This window comes from Spermophilus citellus (genome assembly GCF_964194105.1).
Source record: "Spermophilus citellus genome assembly, chromosome: 2".
NCBI classification, from domain to species: Eukaryota; Metazoa; Chordata; class Mammalia; order Rodentia; family Sciuridae; genus Spermophilus; species Spermophilus citellus.
This window is the reverse complement of record NC_138183.1, coordinates 38,128,608-38,155,948: the sequence shown is the minus strand read 5'-3', so window position 1 is coordinate 38,155,948 and position 27,341 is coordinate 38,128,608. Positions and strand designations below refer to the sequence as shown.

At 45.4% G+C, this 27,341-nt stretch overlaps 2 protein-coding genes across 9 annotated transcripts; both read right to left on the bottom strand.

Annotated features, from left to right (window-relative positions):
• Window positions 1–1,229: 1,229 nt before the first annotated feature.
• VCP (valosin containing protein) lies at window positions 1,230–17,531 on the bottom strand. 2 transcript variants are annotated; one of them, XM_081279675.1, is made up of 17 exons: window positions 17,214–17,531; window positions 12,954–13,065; window positions 12,599–12,771; window positions 11,387–11,529; window positions 10,826–10,956; window positions 10,099–10,230; window positions 7,373–7,475; window positions 6,662–6,795; window positions 6,448–6,583; window positions 5,991–6,103; window positions 5,449–5,613; window positions 5,231–5,353; window positions 4,692–4,904; window positions 3,985–4,293; window positions 3,321–3,476; window positions 2,040–2,194; window positions 1,230–1,893 (listed from the first exon to the last, which is right to left on the bottom strand). In XM_081279675.1, exons 1-17 carry the CDS (start codon window positions 17,228–17,230, stop codon window positions 1,788–1,790), a joined length of 2,421 nt encoding a protein of 806 aa, XP_081135801.1. In that variant the 5' UTR covers window positions 17,231–17,531; the 3' UTR covers window positions 1,230–1,787. The 2 variants fall into 2 exon arrangements, with proteins under 2 accessions (XP_081135801.1, XP_081135802.1); XM_081279676.1 differs by lacking the exon at window positions 17,214–17,531 and adding an exon at window positions 17,149–17,167.
• A 1,528-nt stretch (window positions 17,532–19,059) lies between these two features.
• On the bottom strand, window positions 19,060–25,477 carry FANCG (FA complementation group G). Of its 7 annotated transcripts, none has more exons than XM_081279851.1 (15): window positions 24,795–25,477; window positions 24,602–24,722; window positions 24,304–24,394; window positions 23,785–23,916; window positions 23,336–23,538; window positions 22,689–22,824; window positions 22,396–22,526; window positions 22,143–22,289; window positions 21,853–22,004; window positions 21,164–21,230; window positions 20,690–20,979; window positions 20,495–20,541; window positions 20,143–20,298; window positions 19,568–19,691; window positions 19,060–19,426 (listed from the first exon to the last, which is right to left on the bottom strand). In XM_081279851.1, exons 2-15 carry the CDS (start codon window positions 24,695–24,697, stop codon window positions 19,318–19,320), a joined length of 1,881 nt encoding a protein of 626 aa, XP_081135977.1. In that variant the 5' UTR covers window positions 24,698–24,722; window positions 24,795–25,477; the 3' UTR covers window positions 19,060–19,317. The 7 variants fall into 7 exon arrangements, 6 of the variants coding, with proteins under 6 accessions (XP_081135977.1, XP_081135978.1, XP_081135976.1 ...); XM_081279852.1 differs by having other exon boundaries at window positions 24,889–25,477; XM_081279850.1 differs by having other exon boundaries at window positions 24,602–25,477.
• Window positions 25,478–27,341: the final 1,864 nt, after the last annotated feature.

Below are 27,341 nucleotides of genomic sequence, written 5' to 3'. Positions count from 1 at the left end.
GAGGTCAGGCTGCCAACTCTCAGAGATGACAGTGTCAAAAGTCAGAGCAGAAAAAAAGACTGTTGGCTAACCATGAGAAATACACCTAAATGAGAAGACTAGTAAGCTAAGGAGGACTAGTAACATTTAGTGAAGAAATCATCAAAGAAAATAAGGAATAGTCAATTCAAATTCCACCAGTGCAAAAATATCTACTCACAGCAAAAGTTTCAGAGATGTCCCAATTTAAAAATGATTTGTATGTAAAACCAGATAGAGGCTGGGTGCACACCTGTTAATCCCAGCAACTCCAAAGGCTGAGACAGGAGGATTCAAAGATTGCTTCAGCAACTGAGTGAGGCCCTAAGCAACTTAGTGAGAACTTGTCTCAAAATAAATAATATATATATATATATAAATAAAAAAATTTATATATAAATAAAATATATTTATATATAAATAAAAGGCTGGGGGTGTAGCTCAGTAGTAGAGAGCGAGTTCAATCCCCAGTACCACCCAAAAAAAAAAAAAAAAAAAAAAGTGGGGGAAAAGCAGAGGGGGCACAGAGAATATTCAAAAGCAGACATAAGATTACTATACTTAGGGCTGGGGATGTGGCTCAAGCGGTAGCGCGCTCGCCTGGCATGCATGCAGCCTGGGTTCGATCCTCAGCACCACATACAAAGATGTTGTGTCCACCAAAAACTAAAAAATAAATATTAAAATTCTCTCTCTCTTAAAAAAAAAAAAAAAAGATTACTATACTTTTACAACCCTAAGATTTTTAGAGAATACTTTCAAATCTAGTTCTTGGTCAAGATAAGGTGGCTCTGGGCTGGGGTTGTAGCACAGTGGTGGAGTGCTTGCCTAGCATGTGTGAAGCACTAGATTCGATTCTCAGTGCCACATAAAAAATATTGGGTCCATCTACAACTAAAACTATTAAAAAAAAATAAGATAAGGGGGCTCTACAGGCCTAGCCTTACCATCCACACCAAATATTTAGGTAGAAAGATGCCACATTCTCCACAGATGCAGCTCCATCAGGCTGCTCCTCTTCCACGGCAAATCTATCCAGTGATAACTGCAGATACACAGTGAGCCAGCAGGAGATATCATACCAATGTTCATTAGTCAGAAAAGGGTGCGATCTTACCTCCAGCACTTCATTGGAATTGTGCCTTGTCAATGAGGGGTAGCCCAAGGCCCTTCCCAGAAAAAGAAGCAGGCACAAGGGCCAGGACTCAAGCTCCATTTTGACCCAACGTTTATTGTCCTTTTACAACATGTCAATTTTTGGTTTAAAAACTGCTTGTGATTAGTTTTCCAACAATAACTCAAAAGCATGTAAAATAAAAATCAACCTACTCTCTATATAAACACCCAGCAACTGTGGCCCCTCACCCACCTACCCAGGTTGGCTACGGGAAGGGAGGGCTCGGGCAGCATTGAGTGACGTGCAGATGCTTTACTGTAGGAGTCAGTGGTAATGCCTTGGTTCACACCCCACACAGGTCCCCTGCACTGCCCCAAACTTCAAGAGAAATGGCGTAGGCCCAAAGGCCCAATTCTCCGTTGGTAATTCACTCTCCACCTCCCAAAAGAAAATCACTTTTATTTTATCACTTTTGTTTTGTATTTTTTGCAACAAAAAACCCCCTGTCCAGAGTCTGACTGGTAGCTCAACTGTTCAGACTGAGAAATGAAGCAGGCCCTGGGCGCACCCCTGGTCCCTCCTGGGCAAGCGCCCCCACCCCCAGGGAACAAGGTCCAACCAGGCCAGCTCGCCGCACACTGGCCACCATCATTTAGCCGTACAGGTCATCATCATTATCTTCCGTGTACACACTGCCACCTGTGCCACCTCCACTGCCCTGACTAGGGCCAGCTCCACCCTGGTTCCCTGAAGGGAATCTGTATATTAAGAGAAAAGACAAAAAAAGAGGGTAAGGATAGGACCTGTGTAAGCTTGTCACTCTACATTCTTTAGGACTCTCGCCATCTTCTTTATACAGGTCCCCAAAGCAACTTAAGAACTGCCCACGGCCCCCAACCATTACCTGAAACTGCCAAAACCTCGACTCTGCTGAAGGGTTTGAGCAAACATTTCATACTTCCGAATGTCATTATCACTGACAGAACGACGGGCAAAGCGCATGGCTTCCTCAAAGTGATCTCTGCGGATCTCTGGCACTGGATCATCTTCTTCTACTTCCTATTAAAAAAAATTGATAAATACAGACCACCCTGACTAGTTAAGACCCAGATTTGACTCTGTCCCTGGTCTCCCCACCTTTCGATTACTGCAGTAGCTTATTTGTCTCCTGGTCCTCAATCTAATCTGCCTAAGATACCAGACCAAACTTTCTAAAATCGAGTCACTGCTCTGCTCTAGGGAAGCCATTAGTCACATTACTTTTAAAACTCGTCAATGGATTCTGGAAAAGGGAAAAGTACAAAGATAGAAATCACATCAGTGTTTGTCAGGGTCTAATAAAGGGAGAAGATGCTGACTAAATGGTCTGAGGAAACTTTAACAGTGATAGTAGTTATAGAACTTAAATACACATCTGTCAAAAAGCATGGAAATTGTATCTAAAAAGGATGCAGTGCATATTACTGCATAAATATTATACCTCAATAAATCTAAAGTTCAAAAAGAAAATATCAATTGCTCTCAGGGTTTACCACATTATTACTCCCTATGTAATGGCCTTGCTTCCAGTAACACATGTGCTTAATTAAATAAACCTGGGTTTTCCCAATTCCTGCAACCCTACTACTAGAGCGAGTTAACTGGGTTGTTTATCCCTTTATCCAACTCTCTCAAACCCTATCTCTTCCACTGAGAGGCCACCCCCATTGCTCTGGCTTACATATCTGCTTCCAAGCATGAATACATCATTACTTTATAAGATTTCATTGAAGAAAGGAGAGATGTCACAGATCTCTTCCCAAAAGGTAAAAAAAAAAGCCACTTACTCATTTATTAAGTCACAAACATGGAACCATGATAAAGTGAGAAACAAGTCATCTTTATAGAGCTTACACACAAAAATATTTTGGTAGGTCCATGTCCTCTTTCCCCACTACCAGGGATAGAGCTATAGTTAAGTTTGAAATCTTATTCCATTTGTTTGCTGCACAGTTATACTTTGATTTTCTTCAAGGAGGAAGGAAATACTGTGGTTTACCTCAGCATTCTCTCTTTAATGCCCTGACTCAATTGTTTTTTCAGGCAGATAACCTTTCAAATATCTCGTATTCTCAACTCCAGGGCCCAGGGCCCAGCAGAGACTGTTCCCTGGCTTCCCACACTGGCACCACTGATGCAGACTCACCATGGCAGATGGGTTTGTCTGCCTCTCCCGTTCTCGCCTAATCTCACTCTCAATGGATTCACGAATGGCCAGCTTACAAGCACGTTGGCAAATCTCTGTCAGGTCTGCTCCAGAGAAGCCATTAGTCATCTTTGCCAGGAACTCCAAATCCACATCCTGAAAGCAGCAGCACAGCTACTTTAGAATTTAGCCTTTCATCTCCTGTGATATACTGATCTTCAGGCTCCCTAAGCACTTCCAACTTCAGTGTGCCCCATCTTCTGCCTCACCCATTTTTTAAAAATTATTTGGTACTGGGGATTGACCATAGACACTTTACCACTGAGCTACAAACAAACAAACAAACAAACAAAAAAAAAAAAAGAGGCATGCCAGGGCTTGAACCCAGGAACACTTAGAAATACTTAATCACTGAGCCACATCCCCAGCCCTTTTTTATTTTTTTCTTTTGAGAAAGGGTATCACTAAGTTGCTGGAGCTGGCCTCAAATTTGCAATTCCTCCTCCCTCAGCCTCCACAGTTCCTGGGATTAAAGGAGTAAGCCACTACTATATCCAGCTCCTATTAGACCAGTCCTAACCCCAGAAATCCCCAATGGAACCCTGTCCAGAACCAAAAAGCACTCCACACCAGCCTCACAAGGCCCTATGGCCCACAACCTTGCCTTGGCAACTGGGGACTTGCGCAGATTGGCCTTGAGGATGGCAACACGGGACTTCTCATCAGGCAGTGGGATGTAAATAAGCTGATCAAGGCGGCCAGGTCTTAGGATGGCAGGATCAATAATGTCAGGCCGATTGGTAGCGCCAATGATGAAAACATTCTTTTTTGTGGACATGCCATCCATTTCTGTCAGGATCTGGTTAATTACTCGGTCAGCAGCCCCACCACCATCTCCAATGTTACCACCACGAGCTTTGGCAATTGAATCCAGCTCATCAAAAAACAGCACACAAGGAGCAGCTTGGCGTGCCTGTGGAAGGAACAAAAACTTAGCATTAACACAACTGAGTCTCTCAGACCTAAGAAGGAAGAAAGTAATTTCCAATGTCCGAGACGAGGTGACAATAGTAAGATGATTTTTTTTATTTATTTTTTTTTATTGATTGTTCACAACATTACAAAGCTCTTTGAAGTGAGATGATTTTTAAAAAATATTTATTTTTTTAGTTATAGTTGGACACAATACCTTTCTACCCATCTATCTATTTATTTATATGTGGTGCTGAGAATCGAACCCAGGGCCTCACACGCACTAGGCGTATGCCACAACCCCAGCCCAGTAAGACTATTTTGACTCTCCCAAACAATGTTTCTATCCTACCTTGCCCCCAAGCAAGTGAACAGATAGCCCAGCCTCTTATACCTTACCTTGTCAAAGATTTCCCTGACATTGGCCTCAGATTCTCCAAACCACATGGTGAGCAGTTCAGGACCCTTGATGGAGATGAAGTTGGCCTGGCATTCATTAGCAATAGCTTTAGCCAGCAAGGTTTTCCCACAGCCTGGAGGTCCATAGAATAGAACTCCCTTGGATGGTGTCATACCAAACTTAAGAAATTTGTCTGGGTGTTCTACAGGATACTAGAAGGCAAAGGAAAGAAGATTCAAGGCTACCTCCATTTTTCCCCCCCATGGCCAAGGACCAAATTCAGGGCATTGTGCATGCCGGGCAAGCAATCCCCAATATGGGATATGGATCTTCATATTTTGAAAGAAACATAACCAAACAGAATCAATCCCTCCACCACTTTATGGTGCATTCTATGGGCTAAGAACCTGGCTACCTAGGAGCAGGTTTCTGAGTTGTGGTGTCACAACTCTAGCAGAGAATGTGCTGACACCCTGAGACCACTCAGGTCAATTACCACATACTGTGTCAGGGACTCTCCTAGACCAAGTTACCCTACCTGGACTAGCTCCTGAAGCTCACGTTTGACATCCTCCAGGCCCCCAATGTCTTCCCAGGTTACCTGTGGCACTTCTACCACAGTTTCCCGCAGTGCTGATGGGTTGCTCTGACTCAAGGCCCACTAAAAAGGAAAAAAATAAATAAAAAGGGGGATGAGACTTCCCACGGGAGGGAAAGTGTATGTGTGTGTGTCTCAGGTGGGGGTATAGTCCTTACCCGGAAATCATCCATAGTCACTGCCAGGGAGTTCATGACTTCAGCATCAATGGTCTCATCCTCTAAGTCAATTAGATCCATCTTCTTGCGGATGGCCTGCAGGGCAGCCTCTGAGCACAGAGCTGCTAAGTCAGCACCCACATGTCCATGAGTCTCATTGGCTACCTGCAGAAAGATATCTACTGATATTCTGTCTCTAAGACCCAGCTGCCTTAGGAAACTTGAGGGATAAAAGAATCATAATCTCTTCCATTTGCTTGAACACATACACTAGCAGACCCTCCACCAGTTGAGGTTTCAGTACTCAAGCATGAATTTGGGCAGTGGAAATAAAGTTACCCCAACAATTCTGCTTTACTCTACTGCATTATCACTAAAACACATCACTTTTTTCCTGGATTCAGTTTCAGATCATTTTCTTTCCCCTCCCTAGGAATCAAAACCAATCTCCTCCCATCTTAAGTTCAACTCTAATCAGTTCCTTGCAACTTCTTAGAAACAAAGATATCCTAATTCCTGGTCAGTCCTCATCAAGACTCCACCTGTTCCAGGTCCACGTCATCTGCCAGCTTCATGTTCTTGGTATGGATCTGAAGAATTTCCAAACGTCCTGTAGCATCAGGGATTCCAATATCTACTTCCCTGTCAAAGCGACCTGTGGGACAGTGCAGGGATCATTTCTGGGTCCAGAGGGAAGAAGGAATAGGCCTAAGGCAATCATCCACCTCATCCTCAGGCTTTCCTAGCATTAGCACTGAGTTTCATGACCTGGGAAACCTGGTTTGTCAGTCTCAGACAAACAGGATGGTTGGTCATTTTAGATAAAAATAGGGAAAGGAAAAGAATCCCTGGGGCTCTATCATTGCAAAGAGCTTTAAGAAATCCTCAGGATTTGTTAACTTAGATAAGGACAGAGGTGGGATCATGGAGATTACACCCAGTAGAACTATAATCTCCCTATGAGCAAGGGTAGGGTTGAAAGAAATCTGAGGTCCTTACCAAATCGCCGTAGGGCTGGATCAATGCTATTGGGTCTGTTGGTTGCTGCCATAACTATTACATGTGCTCTCTGCTTTAGCCCATCCATAAGAGTCAATAACTGTGATACGATACGCCGCTCCACCTCCCCATGAGTCTGTCAAGACAAGATTATCTGGTAAGAAGCGAAATCAGGACCTTCCAACCACCCACCATCCTTCAGGTAAGCTCCTACTTTCTCTCGTTTGGGAGCAATGGCATCTAGCTCATCGATGAATATGATAGCAGGAGCATTCTTTTCAGCCTCCTCAAAGGCTTTACGAAGGTTGCTCTCAGACTCACCAGCCAACTTGCTCATAATTTCAGGACCTGAAAGGATTCAGAAAGAAAATTTTAACAAAACTACACTAAATGAGAAATCAGTTCTCATTTTCCCAGCCTATAGAAACATCACGGGTAAGAAAGTGGTAACCTCTATAGCCAATATCCCAAGACAATCAGGGGCTGGCTGGAGAAAAGCCAAAGGACTCAGTACACTTTCCTCACAGAAGAGCCAAAAGTGTGAAGATGACAGCAGATGCTCTGGGACCACTGGTCAAAAGGAGTCAGTATACCAGTTGGACCTTTACCAGCTAAATACCATTCTCAGAGAGCCAAGTGATCTCAGCCCATCTTCCCCAAACCCTCTCAAATAATTGCGTGCCTTTTGATTTCTCATTTCAGTTTGCTCCTCCTAAATGTCTTTAGTCTGTTTACAATCTTTCTCAAGGGGGAAAAGGATAAGGAGCAACAATATCTTTCACTTGTAGCTTATCTATCCAGTAATACACCCTACCAGAAGATTCCAAAGTATGTACAACTGCATGGATGCAAATGGACACTTGTCCATGAGCTCCTCAGCTCAAAGTTGGGTCTAGCCAGAGTCAAGATGAACCAAGACTTTTACCATTGATCAGGAAGAAAAAAGCTCCAGTCTCATTTGCCACAGCTCGGGCAATCAAGGTCTTCCCAGTCCCAGGAGGTCCATAGAGGAGAATTCCCCGAGGAGGCTAAGAACCAATATAGAGTGTGATTAGGTTCAGACTTTCATCTTCTCCCAACACTACCCATCTTAAAATGGCTCAACTAGGACTCTAGAGAGGGTGAGAATCAGGGTTTAACCCTAACACCAATAAGAATAAGCCCTTGAGGAGGCTGGGTGTGGTGGTGCATGCCTGTAATCACAGTGGCTTAGGAGGCTGAGGTATGAGGATTGCCAAGTTCAAATCCAGCCTCAGCTACTTAGTGAGTCCCTAAGCAACAAACCAAGACCCTATCTCAAAATAAAAAACAAGGGCTGGAGATGTGGCTCAAGTGGTAGCGCGCTCGCCTGGCATGCGTGCAGCCGGGGTTCGATCCTCAGCACCATATACAAACAAAGATGTTGTATCCGCCGAAAACTAAAACAAAAATAAATATTAAAAATTCTCTCTTTAAAAATAAATAAATAAATAAATAAATAACAAAAAAAGGGGCTAGGGATATAGGGAAGCTGGCAGAGTGCTTGTCTTGCACGCACAAGGCTATGGTTCAATTTCCAGCACCACAAAAAAAAGGGCTGGGGATGTGGCTCAGTGGTTAAGTGTCCCCCCCCCCCCCCCCCCCGTTCAATCTCTGGTACCTCCCCAAAATAAACCTTTCATGGATATGGATACAGCTCAGTAGTAGAATGCTTGCTTAGCACATGTAAGACCCTGGGTTCAATCCCTAGTATTGCCCAAAAAAAAAAAAAAAAAAAAAGAAAGTAAATGACAGTAAATGCTGCTTAGGCAATTTACTTCAGGCCATACTCAGTCCTGCCAACACCAGAGAAAATATTGCTAAAAAGATGGCAACATTTATGAATGCAATTTCCACAGGAGACTAATAGCACAAAAACCACCCTAAGAGACTATTATAAGGGAGTTTAAGGATCCTGGGACTTCAATCTTAAAGACAAAATGCCAAGGACCAGCTAAACCATTAAAAAAACATGGTCTATATTCTTCATTGTCAAAGGTTCATTCACTCTATAATCACAGTTTTCCAGAACTTATTATGATATCGGAATGCTTTTCCTTAGGGTTAACAACAGATATTCCTCTTTGAAACTATCTTTTCTGTGGCCCCACATACAGGCAGGATATTGAAACTGCTCACACAGAAGATGAAATTACTTATATAATGCTTACAAGGCAAAGTATTAATTTCATCTTCAGTGTGTCCCACGATACAGAAAAGGTCAGAAAGCTACACTCTTAGATGAGTAGTACTGGACCACTAGCACTCTGCAAATTTCCTTAAAGTCTGCTTCTATTAAATGACAAAGTTCTTGAAAGAAGGGCAAATTATGGTGAGAATTGTTTTTGCAGGCTCCATGAGGTTAAGAACTGCTTTTATGTTTTTTTTTTTTTTTAAAGAGAGAGAGAGAGAGAGAGAGAGAGAGAGAATTTTTTAATATTTATTTTTAGTTCTCGGCGGACACAACATCTTTGTTGGTATGTGGTGCTGAGGATCGAACCCGGGCCGCACGCATGCCAGGCGAGCGCGCTACCGCTTGAGCCACATCCCCAGCCCTGCTTTTATGTTTTTAAAGGTACACATATATGCTCAGTATAAAAGATTTGTGAGCCACGCGCGGTGGCACACGCCTGTAATCCCAGTGACTCAGGGGGCTGAGGCAGGAGATTGAGAGTTCAAAGCCAGCCTCAGCAACAGCGAGATGCTGAGCTGAGAACCCAGTAAGACCCTATCTATAAATAAAATACAAAAAAGGACTGGGGATATGCCTCAGTGGTTGAGTGTCCCTGAGTTCAATCCCCAGTACCAAAAGAAAAAATAATACATGTGAGCCAGACCCGGAGGTACACACCTGTAATCCCAATAGCTGGGGAAGCTGAGGGCAGAATTTTAAGTTCAAAGCCAGCCCCAGCAACTTAGTTGAGACCCTGTCTCTAAATAAAATATAAAAAGGGGCTGGAGTTGTAACTCAGTGGTGGAGCACTTGGCTAGCATGTGTGAAGCACTAGGTTCAATTCTCAGTTCTGCATATAAATAAATAAAATAAAGGTGCATTAACATCTAAAAAAATATTTTAAAGAGGGGGGCCTAGGGCTGTGGTTCAGTGGTTAAATGCCCTGGGTTCAATTCCCAGTTTAAAAAAAGCATAATTAGTTTGTCTTTTCTTTTTTGGTACTGGGGATTGAACCCAGGGGCACTCTACCACTGAATAACATCCTAGCACTTTTATTATTTCTTTTTTTTCCCCAACATTTTTTATACCTTTATAAAACCCAGTGACTCGCACGTACTAGGCAAGCTTCTGACCACTGAGCCACAACCAGAGGCCCCTTTTAGACAGTCTCTCTGAGTTACTTAGGGCCTCACTAATTTGCTGAGGCTAGCCTCAAACTTGCAATCCTCCTACCTTAGCTTCCCAAATTGCTGAGATTACAGATGTGTGCCACCACATCCAGCTAGACTGCTATTCTTGACCATCAGTAGCTTTAATAAATTTAGAGCTTTCTACAAAACCAACTAAGATAAAAATGCCCCTCTAATCCAATCCATAAGTGAAAACAGTCCGAGGATTAGACATTGTATAGACATTAATTACCATCCTAGACTAGAACCCACAAAGCCCAGGAAGCTCACCTTCACGCCAATTGCCTTAAAGAGTGCAGGATGTCTCAGAGGAAGCTCCACCATCTCCTTTATCTGAGCTAGTTGCTTCCTACAGCCACCAATGTCATCATAGCCTACTTCATTCAAGGACTCTTCCTCATCCTGAACATGGGAGAGACAAAGAAAGGAGAAGGCAGGAATATTTTATCAGCTAAAATTAAGAGTTTCTCTAAATAATTCCATTAACTGGTGTGGAAAAATCTGCTGTATGAATATGACAAGATTCTTGTCTAAAGGGATCCTGCATTAAAGAACTACTTCAAAAATTCCAAGGCACAGTCCTTTCCTCTCACACAGCCCTTACTCTTTCTGGAAAGGACTCTCTAAAACTAAAAACTCTGGGAATGGGGCACAGGCCTGAATGCCATCCATTAGCTTCATTTCAAAAATTATTCCAGGGCTGCTGACAGTTCAGTTGCAGAGCACTTGACTAGAGTACACAAAGCCCTGGGTTTGATCCCCAGTGCCACAAGAAAAAAAGAAAAAAAATTCCAATCTGTTTTAACTTTTAGGTTCAATCTAAAATTCCTGGTATTGGGTTCTCCAAAAAACACATGGGCCCAGAAATGTACATAGGGGAGGTTTCCCCAATTCCAGAAGCAGCTAAGTCCAAAAAGCACCCAGTCTCAACAGTTGCAACATGACTCCCACACTAAATACAACGAAACTGGGTACTAGGGCCAGGGAGCAAACTCACCTCTCGTTTGATAGGCTCTCCTTCACAGTGGATCACTGTGTCTGGAGCAACAATGCAATAAGGGCTGGGATCTGTCTCCACTACTTTGAACTCCACAGCACGCATCCCACCACGGACAAGGAAAATGTCCCCTAAAACAGCAAGCAGTAAAAGTGCAGTTAGAGGTCAACTACCAGACCAAATGAGAATTTCTTAAGGTCTAAAATGGCAAATCACTACATATTGCCCTATTCTGCCCCACTCCACCTCTCCTTGTCTCAGTAAAGCCCATAAAATATAATTTCCAGGGTAGAGACAGACCAAGCTTTCACTACTATAACCATCAATGGTAGAGTTGTGCACTTTTTAACTATAACACAGCTAAAATGAACCACCTTCTCACTTCAGAGACACAAGAGGACAAGATGACAGCTTACTCTTTGGGAACACAGAGGCAGAGAAGACACATGGTAAGATACATGTGCTATACACATATATGTGAAAATGAGAAAAAGATATTCAAATACTCTAAAGTATTCCCACAAACATCCTTAAAACTCAGTTCCTAGAATTATCTCTCACCTTTCCGGATGGGTCGATAAGCTTCCAGGAAGTACGGCTTAAGGTATACCTCAAAGAGATTGCCAGTGATGCCTTCCACTGTGTCATCGATGGGTAGCACATGGATACGTTTGCCGTACTTCACATCAGGGCATGGCTGGATGCTGAGGATGACAAGCAGACTCCACATTACCAACCACACTGCAGCCCCAAGCACTGGGCGTCCGAAAGGGCCTGGCACAGACAGCTGATGGCAAGCGAAAAAGAAAAGGCAGGGATGGCTTTAGGTGAAGAGAGGAAGGAGAGCAGGGTTGGAGTGAAGGCAAAGGAACAGCAAAGCAGAACTAAGACAGGTCACACTCAGGGTAGGGTAGCAAAAGCTACTAAAAGAGGCTACTAGGGCAGCCCACTCCTAATCAGTGAGCCAAAATTAAGAACATTTGGAAGTCCCACCAAAAAAGACACATACAACCCTACTACTGGAGTCTTCAGTGAATGACATCCAAGGATGATTCCTTCTAGCTAATACTAGTGACTTGTATTAATAATACAAGAGAGGCCTTAGACAAGTGTCATGGTCAGGGAAATAGAAGTGAAAAAATAATCTCAGCCACATGGTCAGAAAATCTTCAGAAAGTGATAAGCATCCTCAGGAAGAAGAGTCCATGAAAAATAATCAGAAGCCTTAGATGATCTTAGCCAGGTGACTGGTAGTTGGGGAAGCCTCTCATTTACATTTATATAGGAACAAGCAAAATCACTCACACTGAAGCTATCCTGGGTCTGGCTCCAACCATACCTCTCTCCTAGATTAACTTACATCCTTAAAAGAACCATTAGAAGCCCACCTTCCATACGCTTCCCACCTCATTCTAGCCCCATCACAAACCATTCATTGAACACAGTAGTAAATAAGGAGGCTATTTGGCAGCTATATACCCTCATCCTAAGATATGATGGCTTATACCTCTAATAAGAAAAAACAAAGGCATCAAGAGTCACAGAAACGTCAACTTGTCTCATGGGCTATGCAGAGGTAGATTTTGAAGTCCAGGAAGACAAACTGAAACCTAAAGAGAACCATGAAGCATAGGTCCTCCCGTGGCCAGGTGGCTTCCTGTACCAGCAGCTGCCAAGGAAATCATACTGGCTGTAACATAGGGGAACACTGCCTTTAATGCAGGATGTCTCTGACCTCCCATCCCTGAGGGGCCAAGAACCCCACACACACACCTGATGACATCCCCTAGGCGTACACGAAGGTTATTCCGAACAACTCTATTCATTCGAATCTTCTCATCAGAACATGTGTCATCAGAAAGCACAATGCACACAGCTTCCCGCCTCTTCTTTCCTTTCAGCAACACTGTGTCACCTCGGAACAACTGCAGTTCATCCATCTTGGGCTAAGGAAAGAAGGTTAAGGCCTTTGGGTCACTGGGCAAAATAGGGTATGCAGCAGCCCTGGAGACTGGGATTCCCAGTAAACCCCACTCTATCTGCTGCCACTGTAAGAAAAATGAGAAAAGAAACCTGGGGAAATCCCTCCAGTGCAATAAAGAAAGACTGGAGTGTCTACCCAACTTACCTGGGACAAGGATACCACACTGTTGTCCTCATTGATGGCTTCATCAACAATCAACCGATTGGGACGGTTCTTCTGTTTGAGAATGGCTGTTGATAAGTCATCACCCTTTGAACTAGGAGGAGGAAACAAAGTCAGTTCCAATAGATACCCCATATCTAGAGGCCCCAACAATCTCCAAAAAACACATACTTAGGAAACAAAGTGGATAGGTGAAGGTATTCCTATACAGAGCTCAGATGAAAGAAATTCAATCAAGAAAACAAGGAACAGTATCCAGTTATATTACATTCCTCATTCTATTAACTCTAATAATTAAGAGAAATGAAAAATCTTAAAACTGTATAAAGCATCAGTTCAGAGCAGGAGCGATGCAGTCAGACCTATCTGAATCCCAACACTGCCAATGTTTAATTGCAACATTGGGCAAGTTAGTTAATCTCTCTGGACTTTGATGTCCTCATCTGTAAAATGGGGACTGCAGTAGTACCTATTTCAAGAGATTTACCTTTTTTAAAAAGAATTTTAAAATAAATAAATAAATAATAAAGAGATTTACCATTTTAAGTGAGATAATGAGTGTAAATACTCAACACAATGCCTGTAACAAGGTTCTAATGGTCATCATGATTAGCACTCCAAAGCAAAACACAAGCTCTTTTTTATGCTAACCTTCCAAGGAATAAACTGAGCTAGACAACTTCCCTTAGGGGCCTGGGGACACCAAGTCTCACCAAGCAAGCTGGGGAACAATGAAGCAGAATTATTAGCACTACTCTCCTCACAAGATAGACCTGTTCAATGCCAGAGCTTTCCCAAGTACCACAAGAATACCAAGCACAGGCAGATGTAGTGGCTGCACGCCTGTAATCCCAAAGACTTGGAAGGCGGAGGCAAAAGGATCCTTGGTCTGTTCGAAGTCAGCCCAGCCTACTTAGCAAGGCCTTCTCAAAATAAATAAATAAATAAATAAATTTTTAAAAGCAGATAGAGATGTAGCTGAGTGACAAAGTGCCACTAGGTTCAATCATAGTACCAACATACATACACACATACACATACACACACACACACACACACACACACACACGGAAGAAAAAGAAAACCAAGCACACAAAAACTATCATATTCAGAAAAAACATTTAACAGTCTAGAACCTTCAGAAAGAGGTTCAAAACTGGGCAGGGGTTCTACATGTCTCAGCTACTTGAGAGATTGAGGAATAGGATCTCAAGTTGGAGATCAGCCTGGTCAAAATAAAAAGTATTTTAAAAGGTCTAGGAATGTACTCAGAGAAGAGTGCTTGCCTGGCATATGTGAGGCCCTGGTTCAATCCCCAGGAAAGAGGCAGGCAGGCAATTAGTCAGAATCAAGTCTAAAGGAACTTCACAGTAATTTCTGCAAAGGCACACAACTTCATAGAGTTCGTTCATCAAGTCAAAACCAAGAAATGCTAAAACATGTGACAAATTCAAATCCCTCTCATCCAAATTAAGGTTGCCAGAGTCTAAACTCAATTTCTTTCACTTCCTAGAAGCTAGGATCATTCACCAAATAGTGAATGAAAACAATTTTTTAGCTAGCTCTCTCCATCACATACTAGATTCAATGGGCTCTCCCTTTGAAGAGTTACTTCTTCTCACTAAGGTTGGGCAAATGTGTTAACCAAAGGGAAAAATAGAACTATTTCTTCATTCAACAATTGTCTACTGTAATCCAGGTACTGTTCTAGGAGCTAGGAATATTGCTAACAAAATAGTATTGCCATTAGATATACCTTCACAATTTGGAAAATAGATAAGATGCATGGGCTCTAGAATATCAAATAAACCCATTCATTTTACAAAGTGGTAAGCTCTCTGCTAATCTTCACTCTGTTTGTTGTTTTTGTTTTGGGTTTTTTGTTGTTGTTTGGTACCAGGGATTGAACCCAGGAACATTCGGCCACTGAGCCACATCCCCAGCCCTTTTCAATATCTTATTTAGAAACAGGGACTCACTGAAATTTTAGGGCCTAAGTTGCTGAGGCTGGTTCTGAATTCGCGATCCTCCTGCCTCAGCCTCTGGAGTCACTAGGATTACAAGCATGCATCATCACATCTGGCTGGTTCTATCTTTACTACTGCTTTTAAACTAATTTCCAATAGTAGTTTCCTCATCTGTAACTTTACTCCCCCATCCTAAAAGTGTGCCATTCTGTGCACAATGCTGCAGAGCAGATAGACTCTTTGAAAAATTATCAACACTCTAGCATGGGCAATGTGACTGCCCAGGGCAACCTATGTAAACTTACCAGTTCTCCTGCCTACCCACAACCCATCAAAATACCATCCTATACTCCCCCCAAGGACTGCCCATCTTCCTGTTTGATTTACAAGACTGGGGCTGGAAAAAAATAAAATGCCAGTGCTTCAAGTCATCATACTTTGTATATTAACCTCAAAACTGCATTCTAGAAAAACCTCCAATATGCCTACCATTACTGACTCTACCTCTAAAGAGTGATATGCCCTTCACTTAAGATAAAAACCTCTAAGACAGGCACAGTGGCACACACCTGTAATCCCAGCAACTCAGGAGGCTGAGGCAGGAGGATCACAAGTTCGAAATCAGCCTCAGCAACTCAGCAAGACCTTGTCTCAAAATAAAAAGGACTGGAGAGCCGGGTGTGGTGGCACACACCTGTAATTCCAGCAACAGAGAAGGCTCAGGCAGAAGGGTCACAAGTTGGAGGCCAGCCTCAGAACCTTAGCGAAGCCCTAAGCAACTTAGCAAGACCCTGTCTCAAGGAGAGAAAAAAGTGGGAGGGCAGGGGAGACAGGGATGTGCTCAGTGGTTAAACCACCTCTTGGTCCAATCCCTGGTACCAAAAACAAACAAAAGACCTCTAATTCCTTATCTGTGGAGATCAGTAAAAGAGTGAATTCAGCCTGACCATAGGCTAACAGCAATTCTGGAGGTTCTTTGGGAACATTCCCCATTGTCTTATGCATGACTCAGGTCCTTTCCAGAACCAACAGGCCACAGGAGACTTGGAGGAGATTCAGTAAGTCGTTAAGATGACCTAGAGGTGAGAAACTGCTAGTGATTCCAGGTTACAAGAATTTTAGATTTTTAGTTTTGAAAAGCAGAGGCTAGCTGGATATAACCTGAGAGCCTATTTTAGGTATCAACAATCACCTTTTTAATTAAGCAATTGAGTAATACTTCATCCCAATTCAGAAACTTGAGAAAAAGGAACACACCTCAAAACACTAATCTCTTCAAAGCAGGAAGGTGATTTACATACAAGTTTTTAGTAGAACGTGGTTTTTTGGTTTTGTTTTGTTTTTTTGTATCTAAACCTCTAGATTCTAGGCAGAATAGGCTGAGGTGACCAGGTTTTATCTGATGCTTTCCTGAGAGATGAAGGTAGGGCCAGAAACCCCCAAGGCCCAGAGAATTTCTCTAGGTAGCTGTTTCAGAAAAGGGGCGTGTGTCTTTTCCCTGAAGGGTTTGGGCAACTCCAACCTGCAAGTCACGAAAGCTAAAGTGTAGGGAAGCCCACAAAACATAAACTGAGCTTCAAACTTTAGCAAGGACCTCTCTAGAGCCTCCTCGTAGGCCTAAAGTAGGATGATGGCCAGAGGCGAAAGGCAGGGGCTGCCCTTTCCTGAACAGGCCCTCACAACTCAGGTGGCTGAGGATGCCAACCTCGGGCCAAGTAGTCCCAGCTCCAAAAGGGCCAGTGTGAGCTTTCCTGAGCTCGCTGGGACTTCCCCCGCCCGGAACCGCAGCCTGAGTCTCAAGGCTCCTGAGGCCTTCACGTGGCCCAAAGTCCACGCCCACCGGGCCCAGTTGGGGCTGCGGGCTCGCGGGGCCTGCTCTCTTCGTGGGCCCAGGGTCGTCCACGGGTGGTACGCGGATTCGCAGACCGGTGCCTCAAGGCCCTGGGGCTCCGCGCAAGCAGCGTGAGACGTAAGACCTCACTACGCCGGGGCCGCAGTTCCGAGAGGGTCAATCAGGCCGGCCGGGGCCTGCATGACACAGCACGATCTCGCCCAGGCTCCGACCCGAGCCCAACACAAGCACAGCCTAGGTGGCGCGCTGGGACGCAGGCCCATGGGCCCTCGTTTGCTCGCTTCCTCGCCTTTCCTCTCCCACCTTCCCGGTCTCCACCTCTCAGACGCGCCCCAGGCCAGGCCCGACCGGGGCCTACCCAGCGCGGCGGATCCCGCGGTGCGCGCCCCCGCAGCTAGCTGGCGGGCGCGCGCACACACTCACTCGGCTCCAGAGGCCATGGCGCGCGCCTCTCCCGGTCGGCAGCTGTGGCGGCCCGCGGGTAACGGCTACAAGAGTGGCAGGCGACCGACTGGGCCGGGGCTAGGCTCTCCCAGGCTGGGGGAGGGATGGCGAGCAGCAGCTACAAACCCACAGGGGGCCTCCCTCTCGCTTCCTCCCAGCGGCACTCGGGCTGCGGGCGGGCGGGAGACGCTGGCTGATTCGCGAGGAGGCAGCGGCAGCGAAGACTCCAACGACGGCTGCAAACGCTTAGCTGAGACTGAGTCGAGAAAAGCCGAATCATCGGAAGGAAAGCCGCTCTCACTTCAGCCAATCAGCGCCTGCCCTGGGAACTCGCGCCCGCCTCTCCGCGCCTCTCCCCAGCAACCCAGAGACCACAGCCAATCAGAAAATTCGCTTATGGCCTGGGTCCCGCCTCAGGGATACAACACGCCTAGTAACGCCACGTCAATTGGTCGCAACGCTACGCTTCCTCGACGGATTGTGAGTCTAGACCAATCAGCGGAAGAAACTGGGCCAGATCGACTAGTGAAAGGAGAGCCTTTAAGCCTTTGGAGGCGGACTCTCCCACTTGGCTCCAGTTCATTGGCTTCCGAGTTTATCCCCCTGGAAGAACCTGGCACAATGGATTGAACTCTTATGTCTAGTTCTGTTGTAGTGATAATCCACACTAGTTTCTCCACAAACCTGGGGATCCTTTTATTCCATCACCACACAAACACTTCTTGATTCTTTAAAACACTGGCACCAAGACAGGTGCCATGGCGCATGCCCAGCAATTTGGAAAACTGAGGCACGAGGATGGCAAGTTCAAGACCAGCCTCAGCAACTTAGTGAGGTCCTAAGCAATGTGGACAGTCTCAAAGTAAAAATATAAAAATAAATAAATAAAAAGGGACGGGGATGTGACTCAGTCGTTAAGTGCCCCTGAATTCAATCCCAAGCACCAAAAACAAAAACAAAATACTGGCACCAGCAACCCCTACTCTGGCTCTTTTGACTAGCACCCCAGCTTTTCATCCGGGCTACCCCATTGTCATTGCACCCTCCCCAACAGTTAATCCCACGAGTTTTACCGTTTCTGAGTGCTTAAGGGAGGGGTGCTTCCCCTACCATAGAGTATTAATATTGATGCCTGGAGGAGAGCACATTCAGAGTCCAGAGGTCAAAAGGCAGCCACAGAACACAAAGCAGAGCCAATATCATCCAAGGCAGCAAGAAAATTACATACTGGATTTAGAAGTCCCTCAGTTACAACAACAGTTGGCCCTGACTGGCATCAATAGGGTTCTTTGGGGCTTGCTGACTCAAATCACACTTCACCCCCATCCACACAGACAAGTTTGACTGAAATGAGTTCAGTTTCTAGAATTTAGAATTAGGAAGTAGGTGAGGAGTCATTGATAGACTCAGAGATCTGGTTGTCCCTCCTCAGTATTAAGAACCTGCCATTAACTTGAAAAGCCTGTCTAGGTCACCCTCCATACCTAACTCCTGTCACCTAGCACAGGATTTGGGCTTTGGGTCTGGAAAGGACTAAGGCACTGAATGAGGATTAGTGTAGTCTTTCCATCATAGCTAGGCCTCCAGCTCATAAGACAGATGATGTTGAGAGGATGGGAGTTCATATACAAGGCCTGGATTCAATCGCTAGCACCCCCGGACACACACACACACCAACAAATAAAAGTGGGGGAGCACAGGCAGTCAATATTGGGAGAGGGTTCTTTTGACAACCAGCACTCAACTAAGCACCCAAAAGCTTTCCCATCCAAGTATATGTACTAGGCAGACAAGATATATATATATATGCATTTTTACTCAACACAAGAAAAGGGGAAACAGGAAAAACAGATGCTACAAGCAAAGTCAATGACTTGTTGGTAGCAGGGAATACTTCCTCCAGAAGGAAGGAGTATCCCAAACCACACAGGACTGCCACCAACTTCACCAGTACAAGAGTTACGTAGGAATGATCAGCTCCAGTCACATCACCCAAGGAGGGTAAAGCAAGGGGAGGCGGGGAGGCCCTCCTCACAGAGATGATTCACTGGGCCCTCAGCTCAGGCTCTTGGAAACATAGCAGCTACAGGTCATGAGGCTCCTGCAGAGATGTCTGAAACTCTTCAAGGAAGGTTTCACAGTCAGGGGAATGGATCCAGCTCAAATAGATTTCTAAGTACAGGGGGAGAGACCTGGAGAGCAAGAAGAGTGATGCATAAGAGTGAAAGATCAAAGGTTAGGCAACTTTCCCTCCCTTTCATTCCTTCATCACCCCCAATACTCCCAAGGACTCAACTCCAACTGTCCTTCAGCCCCAAGCCAGCAACCCTCACCAGGTAGCTTCTTTCTGTGGCAGTTGAGTTTGGGCCTGCAGCCTCCAACAGAAAGCAGCGGCCTCATCCTTCCTATCCAGCCTCCTTAGAGTCTGAAGCAGGTGAAAGGAAGCATCTCTATTACCTGTAGCCCACCCCAGAGTAGAAAGATTTAGAATTTGATATAGGCTTAGGCATCATTTTATAAAAGAAGAAACTGAGAACTAGAGAGACTGTCTTGTTTACACTCACAAATGAAACCAAGAGTAGATCACTCACAACGATTCCTCTTCCAGGATTTGTCACCTGCCCAGTAAAAAGGGCTCAGCTGGCCCCATTCCCACATAGCCCACACCAATGCAGTCATGGTCTTTGTGTCTTAAGGACACAGGAAACCAGGGAACTCTTGGGAGCCTTGTATATATACTATGTTTATATGTGCACACTTAGATATATCCTAGTTTTAAACAGCATAATCTCACTTAGCCCTCCTGTCTCGGAAAACCACTCTTACACAAATGCCCAAGTACCTCCTCTGTGGACCTCTCTGTCCCTGAACATCCATGCATAACTGATGTTATGTATAGCATACATACCTGGGCACATCTGCACACTGAGGAGGAAGTCCTGTAGGGCTTTGGTGTCTTGGCCATTGGCTGCCCATTCCAGTCCACGACTGATCAGGGCAGCTGCCCGAAGCTGTTTCAGTGCCATATCTGACCTACACCCCTGCTCACAGTTGGAAGCTGCCCCTGAGGACCATACCCAAAATCAATAAGTGTCTTCCCAACCACATATCACCAAAACCCCAAGTTCCCCTCTCTCTTCTTTTGTTTGGAGCCCCTTCTCTTAAGTCTTCTAGTCTGGTGGGCTGGGATACACAGAAAGGAAACCCACTTTCACCTCCACCCCTTCCAGGAGATAAGGAAAACTGAAATTCTAAATCACCTTGTTCTTTGTCCTCAGGTATGGCCCGGAAGAGCAACTCAAGGCACCTATTATGGAACATGGAGCAGGAGCGAAGAAGAATCAAACTCAGAAATTCAGGTGAGTGGGTAAGAACAGAATTCACCAACCCAGGTCCCAATCAGAAAATCTTTCTTCCACACTTCCCCAGGACCCTAGGTGGCTTACTGGGCTCACCGGCTAAATTCACTAATTGCCTCTTTTGGGGCCCTCAGTTGTACCCAGGCCCGGCCCTGAAGCAGGTAAACAGCAGAGACCCAGAGTGGGCAGGATGGCAGTTCCTTGGTTCCTTTTCTTGCATCTTCCCATGGCTGGAGCATCTTGGGAAGCAGAGAAGATGTGCGGGTAAGCAGCTCCTCACATACAGTCAAAGCATCTTGGGCTCGGCCTGCCTGGATCAGTGCTGCTGCCGCCTCCAAGAACACCTCAGGCATGCAAGGTCCTGGGGGGCTGGTTGGTGGGCAGAACTAGAGTGGGAGAAGGATGCATGTCTTGAAGAGATCTCTTCACCAGGCTCTGGTACTATAAAGACCACATAGAGCCTGGTCTTCCATAATGGACAGACAGAATAGTAGAGGGAAAAGCAGAACAATCATTCTGCTCTACTCCAAAGGAACCCTCAACCCTCCCATTTCATTATGGAGAACCTACCCGTGGATCTGAGCCATCCAGCAACAGGGCCAGCAGGTCCAAGTAATGCTCTGCAGCATCTTCTGCCCTGGAAAGTCATAACACATGAACACTACCTTAAGCCCTGGCAGGATCCTCCAAGGGCTTCAGGGAAAACGTTCTCTCCTTGCTAATGAAGGGATGCTTGTAGGCCTTGAGGAATAAGAAAGAAGGTGAGGTCTAGGCCTACAACCCTGGCTCTGCATGGATCTACCTCAGTTACAAAATGGATTGGGGAGATTTCAGTGTTTCAAAGATAGAAGTTATTGTCTGGATGAAAAGCCCTCAGATCAGGTCCAGCAGTAAGGCAGGACACTGGGGAGTAGAGACCAATGTCCTACCATTGCCTCATTCATCACCCAACTCACAGGAACAAAAAACAGAGTCATGGCTGGGCATGGTCGTGCACATCCTATAATCCTAGTGGCTCAGGAAGCTGAGGCAGGAGGACAAGTTCAAAGCCAGCCTCAGCAACTTAGCGAGGCCCTAAGCAACTCAGTAAGACCCTGTCTCTAAATAAAAATACCAAAAAGAGGTAGGGATGTGGAGCAGTAGTTAAGTGCACCTGGGTTCAATGCACAGTACCAAAATAAAACAGAAAACCTAGAGTCATACCCTGGGGAAGGCATGAAGTGGGAAGAGGAGCTCAGCTGAGCAAGAGGGAACCTCACCTCCCCATCTGTAGGCATCGGCTTGCTAACAGGTGCTTGGCTTGGCTCTGTGTGCCACAGTAAAGGGGAGAGGCTGGGTCAGGTCGTGGGAGTAGCAATTCTACCTCAATGAGAGGCTGTGGAACTTCAGAGCTATGGGTGGCACTCAAGGCCTAAATAGGAAAGAAAGAAGAAAGTATATCCATAATCTTTGGGAGTCATACTTCCTTATACTTGTATCTTGTCTAGTTACTCCAACACCCGCACCTCAGCCATTCTCCACCCCATATATTCATCTGACAGTTACTTACCTCAACCAGCAGCTCCAGACTCTCCAGCTCTGCAGCTGTATCCCCCAATTGCCGATATAATCTGGAAGCCTCCAGAAGTGGAAGACCCCAGGGTGACCCCCCTTTCAGGGCTGCAATCAAGTACAGCAAAGCTCTCTGTGGATTTCCCTAGAGGGGTAAAAGGACATAGGCCTCAGCTACCATCAAAAAGAAAATGCTGTTTATAATGCCCAAGGTTTCCCCCATTTCTCCCACCCCTCAGGGCTATCTTTACCATCTTACGAAGACAGGATCCTAATGCTGTATACACCTGTACCAAGAGAGGTCGTGAACACAGACCTGAGGCTGCTTCATGCAGGCTGCTCAATGCCCTTGGTAGGCTCCCTGAAATCAGCTCCTGGAGGCCTGAGGGCAATTAGGGTGTGAGATTAGAGAGGCCCATAAAGTAGAAAATGTGATGGGAAAGTGAGCCCAGAAAAATTCCATGGAACTGAATGGGATATGACAGGGAGAGTATAAGCCCAGAGGATACCTTAAGGGAAAGGATGAGTCAGGTTGCTAGCTGACCTTGACGGTAGGCAAATGCTGTCAAAAGGATATCCCTCAAACCCCGGGCATTCTGCAGGGTCAATGGGGCATCTGATTCCTCAGCTGGAGGGTTCCAAGTTTTTAGAAGTAGCAGCAGATCCTTAGAGGCCCCATTCTGGAGAGAAAAGGACCAAGTCTCTAAGTCTAAAACCACTCTCACTTCTCCAGTCTTGGGCTCCTTGAGTTAAAGATTCCTCCTGATTCCTGCTCCCCCAATTCTAAGAGAAAGATATCTGAGAAGGAAGGATAAAGGAAAGAATAATAATTTAGGGCAGTGGTGATCTTTTCTAGTATGCCTTCTCATTCAGGATATGCCAATGAGGTCACGGGGCCAGTTTAGTAACCATGTTCGGGTTACTACTGAGAAGACTGAGATTGTGAGTTAGTTTCAGCAAGATCATGCACAAAAGCCCTAACCATAACCAAATTCATTAAGCTGTTTTTAAAAAATGCCCCAAAGATAATCCCCCACAATGGGACAACCAGAGCAAGGTTACCCAAAGTCCCTCAGAAAACTCAGGTTTTCAGACTACAAATGTAGAAAGCTTTCCAGTAATCATGCACCTGCAGCAGTGGAGAAGGAAGGAGGGATGACACCCTCATCTTCAGATCACTTCCCCCATTACCTGGTTGCCATTCAGAGTCTGCAACAGCAAGGCCAGGTCTTCAAGACGGTCAATGCTCAGCCAAAGGGCAGCCTGCAGGCCAGCCAGGTGGTGCAGGGCACACAGTAGCTCGGGCAGAAGGGAGGAAGCACAGAGGACAGACTCCCACAACTTCCTGATCCCTTGTTCTGGCCTGGGCCCCAACTGCTCCTGGGTCTCTAGCACTATAGAGTACACATACACAAAGCAAAGGTGAGACCACATACTCCATCTCCCCACACTCTCTGTCTTTCCTCTTCTGCAAAAGCCCAAGGATTACAATAATAACACCCCAACCTGGTCTGAGGAGAATTACAGAAGGGCACCTCTCTCCATGAAAATGATGTCTTTTGTTGTTTCTCCCAACCTCTTAGACAGACTTAAATCCAGACTAAAGCTGGCAGGGGAATAGAAGGCAAACTGACCCTCACCTCTTTCTAGGCCCCGTTGTATATCCTGGGCCTGGTCTTCAGTGAAACCCTGGGCTAGGCTCACTTTCAGGATAATGAAGTTACAGGTGACAGTCAGCTCCAAGGGGAGAACAGGGACAGCTGCAGGAAGTCCTGAAGCAATAGATGCTGATCTTAGGCTCTCTCACTCACACACTCTGGTTCTCTCACATGAAAATTTTCCCAAATAAGATCCCAATCCAGAAATCATCCCACTCCAAACAAAACAGCTTCAATGAAGAACATGTCCTCTGGTCAGATAGTCCGGAAAGAGCAAATCATCCAGGAAACCACTTCTTCCCATGCTACCATTGTGTATGCATGCTTCCGAGCCCATACACAGGCAGGCGCAGAAGAGAAACTCCATGTACAAAGACAATTCCACTCCGGCCCATTCTGTGTACTCCCTGTCCCCTAAGTAATCACCTCAATCCCAGAAATACAGAAGATTCTTGGCTGTGGAGAAGGCAAACTGACCATCCTGGAGAAGACTCTGCTTACCATGCAGAATGTGGAGGAGCTCCCTGAGTCCCTCCAGTGTGTCTTGAACCAACTTGTGTCGCCTCAGAGACACACCAGAGTCCTGAGCCACCTGCCAAAAGTGGGAGGGAACGTTACTGAGAATGAATCTTTTTTTCGCTCCCCTTTCAACAGTAAAGAGGGGTGCATTCTCCAGGCACTTTTTGCTCTTCCAGGGAAGTCAAACTGTGCTCCTTCCCAAAGGCTGGGGTAAATTCACTGCAAACGCGCTTTCTGGGATCCTGGTGCAGCAAAGTGAGGATCCCAGTAACCACGTTACCTTGGCCTGTCGAACGAGCCGGTCGTTCTTTTCTTTCCACAGGTCCAGGCAGCTGGCGCGAGCCTCTGGGGAGCCCAGGAAAGACTGGTGGGCCATGGTTGAGGAGGGTGAACCCCTACACCTGCGGAGGGTTTCTGATGGGTGAGGGTAACCCCGCCGTAGCCCCCACCATAGTCGAGAGGGGCTTGCTCACTTCCGCACCCTTTCGGGCTCCCTTCGAGATCCCTACAAAGGCTGTCCACCCTTTCCAGCACAAATCCCGAGCTCACGCGTCCCGCGGTTCCCACCCTCGCCTCTGGTTGGCCCGCCCAGCAAAACTCTCTGCTGATTGGTCCTCTTCAAGAGTTGTTTCCGCGGGAAACTTGGGTAAGAAAAGTGTCCCGACCGAACAGAACAGTCAGAAGCGGTGTGGCATGTCTGAGCTGGGAAGTCGCTTGGCAGGCCCTTCCGCCTGCTAGGCCCTCGCGGGGCCCACCGCTTTCACAAACGGTGGCAGCAAGCGTTCTCAGAACTAGTCTGTAACTCAGCCTTTCCACGCAGCCACACCCTCAGGCCTGCCCGGATTTCCCCTCTCCGGCGTGTTGGCCCGCGCAGTGTATGCTGGGGTTCGTAGTACGACGGGGAAAGCCCCGCCCTCCGTAATAGTCCCATAACTGGGCAAAAACAGTACAAAATTCAACCCTCCATGTGTAAAATCAACTCAAAATGGGTCACAAATACAAAAACCAAAAATCCAAAACTTCTGAAAGAAAACATAAGATAATCCGTTTGTGATCTTGAATTTGACAACTCAGAAATATATATTTTTTTAATATTTATTTTTTAGGGGCTGGGGATGTGGCTCAAGCGGTAGCGCGCTCGCCTGGCATGCGTGTGGCCCGGATTCGATCCTCAGCACCACATACCAACAAAGATGTTGTGTCCTCCGAAAACTAAAAAATATCAAAATTCTCTCTCTCTTAAAAGAAATAATTACTTTTTAGTTGTAGTTGGACACAATACTTTCATTTTATTTACTTATTTTTATGTGGTGCTGAGGATCGAACCCAGGGCTAGACGAGCACTCTACCTCTGAGCCACAACCCCAACTCCCCAAATATATTCTTAAATACCATAAACGTATTCTTAAGTACATTACAAACATGAACATTCTTAAGTACAAAAGCATGACCAACCACAACAAAAAAAATGACTTCACTAAAATAAAAACCTCTTAGTCAGTGCAGCAGCGCAGGCCTCAAATCCCAGCTCTTCTGGAGGCTGAGACAGGAGAACCCAAGTTCAAGGCCAGTGAGGCCCTGCCTCAAAAAATAAAAAGGGATGGGGATGGAGCTCAGAGGTAGAGTGGCCCTGGGTTCAATCCCCAGTACGAGTAAGAAAGGGAGCCAGGGAAGGTTAGGGAATTTGGGTAGATAATGGAAATATTCTAAAACTAAATTGTTGCACATGGTAATAATTTTTTATATATGACATCAAAATCTCAAGCAAAAGAAGAATAGGATTTGGACTTTTTTCAAATTTAAAAATGTTTGTGCCTCAAAGGATATTAAGAAAATGAAGGCAGGTGCAGTCACACACACTTGTAGTCCCAGCTGATCCAGAGGCTGAGGTGGATTTACTTTAGCCCAGGAATCAAGACTAGTCTGGGAATACAGTCAGACCCCATCTCAATTGACAACAAAGGGCTGGAAATGTAGCTTAGTGATAGAGTGCTTGCCTGGCATATGTGAAGCTCTGGGTTCAATACTCAGCACCAAAGACAGAGAGAGAGAGAGAGAGAGAGAGAGAGAGAGAGAGAAAATGAAGAGAAAACTGTTGGGTCTTCCTCCAGTTTCCAGGTTTTCCTCTCCCTAAGGCAAGTCATAAAAACCAATCTTTCTCTGCCTTTTACCAAGAAATTCTCTGACTTACCTCTTCTGAAAATAGGTCATAAGACCCATCTTATTCCAGAGGGGTCCTTTCCCATACTCTGGAGGAAGAAATACTGCACCTTGCGGGGCTTCCCCATCCAGTCTATTAGCAATAATGCCTATGCAATAAACACCAAAAAGGTCAGGCTGGAAAACTTCCTTATATCTGAACACATGGTGGTTCCTGGAGGTAGTATATCTAGATAGGAGGTTGGAACTTTGCACCCTTTCCCACCGTATGTACATCTTCTTCTATATCCTTAATAATAAACTGGTGTTATGGTTTGGATCCACAATAGCTTTTAAAGGTTCATGTGTTAAAGGTTTGGTCCCTAGTACAGCAATGTTTGGGGGGGGGGGGTTGGGGGGGGGGTTTGCAGACACGCACTTTGGGAAGTGATTGGATCAGGAGGGCCATAAACTCGTCAATAGATTAATCTGGGCTGGGACTGTGGCTCAGTGGTAGAATGCTTGCCTAGCATGTGTGAGGTCGATCCAATTCTCAGCACCACATATAAATAAATAAAATAAAGGCATTGTGTCCAACTACACCTAAAAATATTTTTTTTTAAAAAAAAAAGGGTATTGTGTCCACCTACAACTAAAAAAATATTTTTTAAAAAATTGGTTAAGGGGCTGGAGCTATGGCTCAGTGGTAGACCGCTTGCCTCGCACATGTGAGGCCCTGGGTTCAATCCCCAGCACCACTTAAAAACAAATAAATAAAAATAAAGATATTGTGTCCATCTACAACTAAAAATAAATAAATAAATAAATAGGTTAATCTACTGATACTCACAAGTGAATGGATTAATGGTAGGTAGTGAAAA

Bases quoted from the DNA above. Each gene is read 5' to 3' on its own strand.
- VCP (XM_081279675.1), bottom strand. The intron at 7,476-10,098 runs GTGAGCTTCCTG...ATTGGTTCTTAG, and splicing joins TTAAGGCAATTGGCGTGAAG to CCTCCTCGGGGAATTCTCCT. The intron at 5,614-5,990 runs GTGGAGTCTTGA...ATCTTTCTGCAG, and splicing joins ATGACGTGGACCTGGAACAG to GTAGCCAATGAGACTCATGG.
- FANCG (XM_081279850.1), bottom strand. From the start codon at position 24,697: ATGGCCCACCAGTCTTTCCTGGGCTCCCCAGAGGCTCGCGCCAGCTGC. The intron at 22,527-22,688 runs GTCAGCTAGCAA...AATTGCCCTCAG, and splicing joins AGCATTTGCCTACCGTCAAG to GCCTCCAGGAGCTGATTTCA. The intron at 20,299-20,494 runs GTGATTTAGAAT...TATGGTCCTCAG, and splicing joins ACCTGAGGACAAAGAACAAG to GGGCAGCTTCCAACTGTGAG.